Here is a 7,694-nt window from a genome sequence, read left to right as displayed (position 1 = left end):
TGCTCCCTTCACCAAACTTCAAAATGTTTATTATATAGAGGACATTTTTTGACCAAATTAGAATAAACTTAGAAAAATTATCTTCTCATATAGAGTAGAAAATTTCAAAATTATTTTTCTAAGAAACTCATAAATCAAATAATTATAATGGGAAAGAAAAAATTCTATTAGTTGAATGAGCATGAAAATACTTAAGAGAAAACCAGAAAAAATGTATAGCCTTACATGTTTATTTGAGAAAACAAATCAAGAACCAAATACACAAGTTTATCAACCGATACAAATTAAAAGTTTACCAAAAAAGTTCTTCTCCACCAAAACACAGAAGGTCGGAGATGGAGACAGGACTACAAATTGATGAGTCAGAACTGACATACAACGCTGGATGACAAAAGCCAATCTCTGACTCTTTCAATATCTGAAACTGAATGAACATCTGAAGATAGATCAAAGGGAAATTCAGGTAAGACACAAAAACATCAGGAGTCTAACATCCTACAACAGGCTGTAAACATTAAAAGGATAAAAAAAAAATCATCACAACTTTATACCAATAAGCTTAAAAAATTAGAAATGAAAAATTCTTAGAAAAATGTGACAATAGCTAGAAAATATGAAAATAAAACTCAGGGAAAAAAAGCAAAATAATATTTCACCACAAAAGAAAATTTTGTTTAAAAGGAAAACATTATTCTTATGGAAATCAGAGTTTTTATGTAATCGGACTAAGCCTACCATCCCTTTTGTTTATCAAGGACACTTCCCGTCCTGACTAGTGTCCATCCCTCCCTGCACCTCACTGGTCTCCATGTCCCTCCGTCAGATGGAGAACAGGAAGAGGAGATGCTCAGCAGGCAGCAGAGACCACAATTTCTCAGGGGGAGGCTCCCATCTTGCACACGAATGCTTGATGCAAGAACAATAAACAAGGACAGTATTTAGGGGAACCTAAGGGATAACAGAGCAGCTAGAAGCTGAGATCCAGCTCCTATCTGAAAATAAACCCCAATTCCTGAGCTGTCAGTGCAGAACACCAACGCCACGGACCACACTGGCCAATAAAACACTCAAGCCTCCCCTCCCCTTTGGCCTCATGTATGCACTGACTCGTCCATACTCCTCGAGACAAAGCTGGTTCCCAGAAGTTCCTCAGAGGTCTAAGTCTGACTACTGTGCATCTGCCCAATCTCTTCCCCTGTCCGCTGACGCGGAGCATCTCAGGACATCATCCTTGACCTCCACCTGCAGGGGTCCAGGGAGTATCTTCCCGTCCCTGCTGACTCTCTGTCAGCCACCATGTGTGCAAGGACATGGTGAGTCCACACCATCCCAACACATACCCCAGCGCCCCCTAGTAGGCCCTCCTTCCTCAGCGTGGGTATTCCTGCTCTCCCCTGCATACCATAAAAATTTCAGGGTCTACAAGACTACAGAAATAAACCAGAATGCAGGGGAGGGAAGCCCACCCAGCGGGAAGCAGCGAAAGGATAGGACTGCTATGTGGGTTGCTAGAAGGCTACATTCAGAACCACCTGTGAGGAGGTGGATGGGCAGACAAAGGGAGCCTCTCCGGGTATCTGTGTGCTCCCTAGAGAAGTATCCTCAATCCTCACCGACCCCCTCACTCCGTCATGACTGAGTCTTCAAAGACCTCTGTTATCTGTCTCATTTCATACCTAAACAATGGGGCCAACACATTCAAAAGAATAATTAGAACACTCAGGACCTGAGAAAAGCAGAGCAAATGATCAGAGTGAGCAAGGATCTCAATCTCCACCTCCAAGAAGGCATCCTGGTCGGAGACACAGCAGAGCCCAGTGTCTCTTGAAACTCTCTTGCCAAAAGCAAAGCCCCAGTGTCTCTTTCTCAGAGATGCTTAGGTCTTGCTCACACGGGAGGGTCCTGTTCTAAGCTGAAGAATGGGTTTCCCACTGCAGCTGTCACTGGTATCCCTCTCTCTTCGCCAGCAGCCCCACGCTCCCAATCAGGGAGGTAATCTCTCCCACACGCCTATGCCCCCGCTGTCCCTGCACCCAGCAAGAGACACATGGAGGAGCGGAGGCGAAAAGACAGAACAAAGAACACACACACACACCCCCGCAGATGAGGGTCTCTCGTTACTACCGCTCTAAATTTACCATACTGTTTTAGTTTGTTTTCCCATACTCTGCAATCAGGTATTGACCTGTTTATTGTTCACGCTCATTATGTTCCCCACAGCCAAGGACTATCAGACAAGCCCGCTACTGTAGCTTCAGTTCATAGCAAGGCGCCTGGCACAAAGCACGGATTCAATCAATGTTTGGGTCAGCAATTAAAATTATCTTCCCGTATCTAACCACCTGCACAAAGCACTCTCCTCCTCCCCTAATTAATCAGCTCAGCATGTTTGATTCATATGGATTTGGACAAGCAGCCCCGGAGGCTCCAGGCCAGGGCCCCCTTCCCATCTGCACCCTCTCTATTCACACCAGTCCCAGCACCTGTCATACTGTTGGCTTCAAGTGTGGCTCTTCCCACCAACATAGGAAAAGAGATAACTGAGAGCTCTAGGGCTTTTAACTAACAGAAACCAGAACCCACCCCCATCATGGTCAGAAACCAGGCTGCACTCAGGAGTTCCTAGTCTATCCTGCAATAAGTGTGGGACTAGGGGATTCAGGAAGACAGAGAGGGGTTAGCCCAGGGCAGGCCGGGCACAGGATGTGGCGATAAGCTTCAGCCATAGATAAATCCTTGCTCCTTCCCACCTCCTGTCCCCTCTGTGAAAACAGAGCCCAGAGACAGAGACCAGAGGTCTCCCTCCTTCCGTACCTGCAGTCCAGGGACACCAAGGCCTGAGCTGGAGTCTGACCTGCTCTAGGTTCCTTTCCCATGTTGCTGTCCCTCAGGAAGCTCAGGCAAGCTTGCATCTCCAGCAGGCTGTGGGCCATCAGCCTTAGGGACGGAGACAGGGTATGGGTGCTGGGTGAGGCCTACCTCCCAGCTTCTTTCTGCACCTCCCCAGCCCCCGGCCCACCTCTCAGTTCACCTTGGATGGCACACTCCTGTCCTTCCCTATGATAGCCCCAGGCTTCTGCTCCTGGGGCTCACCCTCAGGAAGGTCCAGCTTCCGTGGCAGCTCTGCCTCTGCCTCAGGGAATGGCAGCTGACCCTGCAGAGTACGTAGCAGCTGGAGGAAGGTCTGGTGCCTGGAAGGAGAGGCGGGCTGTAAGGAAGGGAAACTGGACCACGCTGGGTTTGCAGCCCACACTCCCAGCCTCACCTGTGAAGCGTGTCCTGCTTCTGCCCCGCCTGCTCCTGCAGTCTTCCAAGTTCCTGAGACAGCCGTTCAAGCTCCTGCTGCGTCCCTCTCTGCCGCTGCCTCACCTCCGCAGAGGCTTCTGCCAGATGCTGCAGGTGCTTCTCCTACCAGGAATGAGAAGGCAAACACGGCTCCTCAGATGCGCAGGACTTACAGCCACTCTCTTAACCCCTCCAGGCTAGACCCAACTTGGGGCTCAGACCCACAGATGGAAAGAGGGACCCTACCCACTTTAGGCAAAACAAGGGCCCTAGAGAAAAAGGGTGAGAATGAGCTATTCCAATGTGAAGCATTCAGGAGAAAAGGGGCACAAACATGATAACTCAATTAGTCTGCTATGTGCTGCCATGTGTCCACATAAGCACTTGCTCTGCTAGCGATTTCATCAACTGAGCTCTGTACCGTAGGTGCTAATGTCGCCTCCACGTCACAAGCAAGACGCGGAAGCACAGGAAGTGAGGGGACGACCCAAAGTCGTAACACAGGAAGTGAGGATGCTGGTACCTGTGCTATAACACCGCACAAGAGAAGAGGCAGAGGGACTCCAGGCAGAGGACTGAGCCCATGCAACGGCACGGTGGCGGGGAAGGGAGATTTTCCTAGGGGTGTGGACCCACCTGTTGCAGCTGCCACTGCTTCTGGGCTGTCCTCAGTCTCTCCGTGGCCACCTGCTTCTGTAGGGAAGCAGAGGAGGGGAACAAGGAGGAGAGGAGTGTTTTTCTGGTTGGATTCTGGGAGGTGGCCAGTAGGCACAGCCCAGTATGCACGCCCTTTCCCTCCTCTCTGCCTGCCCTCCTCTCCCCTCAGCCTGGCTCACCTTGGCCTGGAGCTCTTCCAGGGCTCCCAGAAGCTGCGCCCGCTTCCTCTGAGCCTCCTCCATTGTGGGCAAGGCCTGGGTCAGGGCACCTGTGATGGCTTCCACATGCTCTTGGTAGGTGGCCTTCAGCTCCTTCCATTGCTCCTTGGCCGCAAGTGCCTTCTGCCCTGAAAGGAGCCACCGAGGATGAGAACATAAGGGAGAATGGTCTGCCTGCCTGCAACACTGGGGCCTCTGTCTTCCCATCAGCCAAAGAGCTGACCCGACTGACATCCCCTTACTTCCCCATCCCACCCCGGTGCCCACTCACGGCTGGTGTCTTCAGAAGCCAAGGGGTCTAGTTCTTGGACAACGTCCTCCTGAGCCAAGAAATTCTGCAAGAAGTCTACTACCTGAAGCTGGCTGCAGAGCAGCTTGTCCTTCTTGCGGGAGTCCTGTTTGGAGAGTGGGCAGAGGCAGAGAACATCATTACCTGTGTGTGCCGCAGGCTGAGACTGCCTTCCAGGGCGCCCGCCATCGGTGCTGCCCAGTAGCTCCCGGAGAAGACCCAGGAGAGGCACATACCATCACAAACTCCGTCAGGATCTGGGCCGGCAGTTCTGCCTCTTCTTGCCGGCCGATGGGCTCCAGGATGTCTGCCAGCTTGGCCAGGGCCCTGAGGTGAAGCAGACAGGGGAAACGGGAGACTCCTGGGGTGCTCGTCCTGGCCCGCTGGCGTGCACAGACGCGTACAGACCCGTACCAATGCCAAGTCTTGCCCTGACCGGTAGCCTGCAGGGTATCTGGGAGCAGGAACGGCGTGTGTATAAAGACAATACGTGCCCTGAGCAAAGCTAAGCAGAGCAAGAAGAGTCAGGGAAACACAGGGACAGGAAGACAAGGGGCCCCGCTCTGATGGGCAGCGGGGGTCCCAGACAGGGAGCGTCCTGGGGCAGGGTCTGAGGAGGTTGGTTCCAGGCTCTCTTGGTCCTTCCCCGCTGGGGCCTGCAGCGCCCCCAGGCAGGCAAGGATGGGGGAATGCGCATGGACGCGGGGGCAGAGAAGCTAAGTGACCCTCCCATACGTGTCCTGCGAGGACGCCGCTACCCGCGAGGGGACGTCAAGTGCGCGGGAACTCGCCGTGTTGTGCGCGCGCCGGGAGAGCGCAGTCCCTCTCGCAATCGCCGCGGCCGGCACAGCGGGCTGTCGGGACACCCGGGGGGTACCCTGGGTCCTGCAGGGCCCTCCCCGCCCGCCCCCGGCTGGCAGCTAGCTTACTCTAGCGCTGAGGCTCGCTCCCCGGCCTCTGCCTCCTCCATCCCTGCGGGCGGCGGGCTTCTGCTCTTCCGTCCCCCGCCCGCACTGCCCTTTGGATTCGCCGCGGCTGCGCGCCGGGGCAGGTGATTGGCTGCGGGGCCAGTGGGCGGGAACCAAGGGTCAGCGTGCACTCTGATTGGCAGGCACGGACGAGCGGTTGGAACTCTGGATGTTTGGCGCCGGCGCGGTCGTGGCTGGGCGCGGCCGGCGCGCCGGAATCCTGCGCATGCGCGCTGCCCGTAGGTGGTGCTGAGCCTGGAGGCGTGGCGTGGGCCAGGCCCGCGCGGTGCGGCCGGTTCCTACTTCGCGGGACACAGAGAACAAGTCCCTGAGTTTGCATTTTAGGGGAGGCTCTGGGCACTGAGTTCCCTTAAAAAAATTATGTTGTGGTAGAGGGAGAACACTCGGTGTGTTTCCCCAGACGCTTAGCATCCGTAGGAAAGAACAGGGATCCTGGAAGTGCAGGGGGCCGGTGATGCCAGGGCCGGAGCGAGTCGCTTTCCGACGTGTCCGGAGGTCCGTCTCCCCGCGCCTACTGGTGCCTGCCCGCCACTCCGGGGATCCGCCCACCAGCTGGGGACCCGCCCACCAGCCGGGGATCCGCCGACCGACCCGGCCGGGGTTCCGCGAGTTGTCGAGGGTCCGCTGAGTGCGGGGCGCCGTGGGCCCCGGGGGGGGGCTGCCCGGGAAGGGCGTGCGGAGTCTGGAGAGGCAGGAACCGTGACCGGCTCCTCCCGTCCGGCCGAAAGCTGCACCAGCTGGGGGCCCGGGGTAGAGTGCTCAGACAGGCGTGCCTCCGCGGTGGGGAGCCGGTAGCCGGAGACTGGTCGCCCCTCTAATGCCACTTCACGGCTCAGACTGTGAACAAATCACCTAAATATGTGACAGACCAAAGCAAAATAATATTCACAGAAACATGTCCAGCAGCCATTAACGTACAATTTACAACGTCTGGCATCCAATTAAAAACCACCAAGTTTGCAAAAAAGGAGGAAAAGAAAACCCATAATGAGAAGGAAAAAAACAATCACTAATCAGAACAGAAATTGATGTTAGAATCAAACAGGCAAGGATATTGGAAACAGTTATGTTCAAAAAAATAAGCAGAGTTAAAATAAATAATATAATAAAAGGTGAGGATGTGCAGAAAGTGGAATATTGGTGCTGCCGGTGGGGATATAAAATGATGCATCTGCCTTGGGAAACAGCTTAGCAGTTCCTCAAAATGTTAAACACAGAGTGATCGTATAGACCCAATTCCACTTCCAGGCATATATTCAAAAGAAAGGAAAGCGTGTTCGCAAAAACCTTGTACACAGGTGTCCATAGAGTATTATTTACAAGGGCCAAAAAGTATAAGCAACCCAAATGTCCATCAGCAGGTGACTTGGAAAACAAAATCTACATCCATTCAACGGGGTATTTTTCAGTAATAACAGAGAATGAGGCATACATGCTGAAGCACAGATGAACCTTGAAAACATTGTGCAAAGTGAAAAAAAAAAAAACAGTCCCAAAAGACCATATGGTATGATCCCATTTATATGAAATGATCAGATTAGGCAAATCTAAGGAATGAGAAAGTAGACTAGTGGTTGTCCAGGACTGGGATGGCGGTAGGGGCGCTGGTGGGGCGAGGGAGGGGGGTGGCTAGGGTATGGAGAGGGTCTGCAAAGGGACATAGGGTTTCTTGTAGGAGTAAATTAAAATGTCCTAAAATTAGATTATGGAGAGGTTACACATTGTATACAAAAAGCCATTCGATTTACACTTAAATGGGTCTCCATAGAGCTCTTTCAGAGATATGAAATATATAATAAAGATCTAAATCAAACTTGTGAAAACTACAGTGGTGAAAACTACAATGTGATAGATGAAAATAGATAGGTTAGTAGCAGATTAAACATTACATAAAGAAAAAAATGAAATTGAAGACTTTGGCTTAGAAACTAACATGAATTATAGAAAATTAAAACAAAATGAAATAGAACAAAATACAGTAAGCTGTGGGACAGTTTGTAACAGCTTAATATACTTATAAATGAAGTCCCTGAAGGAGGCAAGAGGACAAAGTAATAAGTAAGTAAGTAATAATGACCAAAGAATTTGAAATTTGATGAAAATGAAATTCGATAAAACCTAAACACAAGAAACATGAAGAAAACTATACTAAGACCTACATAACTGTATAGCTTGAAACCATTGATAGCAGAAAATCTTTTTTTTTTTTAATTTTTTTTTAATTCTTGAAAGCAGCTGGGGGGAGGGGGGTGGGGA

The 7,694-nt window shown here is 51.5% G+C and overlaps 1 protein-coding gene across 4 annotated transcripts; it reads right to left on the bottom strand.

Annotated features, from left to right (window-relative positions):
• Positions 1-214: 214 nt before the first annotated feature.
• ZWINT (ZW10 interacting kinetochore protein) lies at positions 215-5,528 on the bottom strand. 4 transcript variants are annotated; one of them, XM_081811545.1, is made up of 9 exons: positions 5,379-5,528; positions 4,686-4,776; positions 4,432-4,555; positions 4,122-4,288; positions 3,922-3,978; positions 3,266-3,408; positions 3,032-3,191; positions 2,815-2,937; positions 215-1,676 (listed from the first exon to the last, which is right to left on the bottom strand). In XM_081811545.1, the coding sequence occupies exons 1-8, from the start codon at positions 5,417-5,419 to the stop codon at positions 2,860-2,862; spliced, it is 861 nt and encodes a 286-aa protein (XP_081667671.1). In that variant the 5' UTR covers positions 5,420-5,528; the 3' UTR covers positions 215-1,676; positions 2,815-2,859. The 4 variants fall into 4 exon arrangements, with proteins under 4 accessions (XP_081667671.1, XP_081667670.1, XP_081667672.1 ...); XM_081811544.1 differs by having other exon boundaries at positions 215-906; XM_081811546.1 differs by having other exon boundaries at positions 215-436.
• Between the last annotated feature and the right edge of the window lie 2,166 nt (positions 5,529-7,694).

Source organism: Leptonychotes weddellii, unplaced genomic scaffold (assembly GCF_054177405.1).
Source record: "Leptonychotes weddellii isolate Sample4059 unplaced genomic scaffold, ASM5417740v2 HiC_scaffold_8284, whole genome shotgun sequence".
Lineage (NCBI taxonomy): Eukaryota > Metazoa > Chordata > Mammalia > Carnivora > Phocidae > Leptonychotes > Leptonychotes weddellii.
This window is presented reverse-complemented; position numbering and strand designations above follow the sequence as displayed.

Excerpts from the sequence above, each read along its gene's own strand:
- ZWINT (XM_081811543.1), bottom strand. The coding sequence starts at position 5,419 with ATGGAGGAGGCAGAGGCCGGGGAGCGAGCCTCAGCGCTAGA. Across the intron at positions 3,192-3,265 it reads AAGCAGGACACGCTTCACAG|GCACCAGACCTTCCTCCAGC; the intron begins GTGAGGCTGGGA and ends CTCTCCTTCCAG. Across the intron at positions 2,938-3,031 it reads ACAGGAGTGTGCCATCCAAG|GCTGATGGCCCACAGCCTGC; the intron begins GTGAACTGAGAG and ends TCCGTCCCTAAG.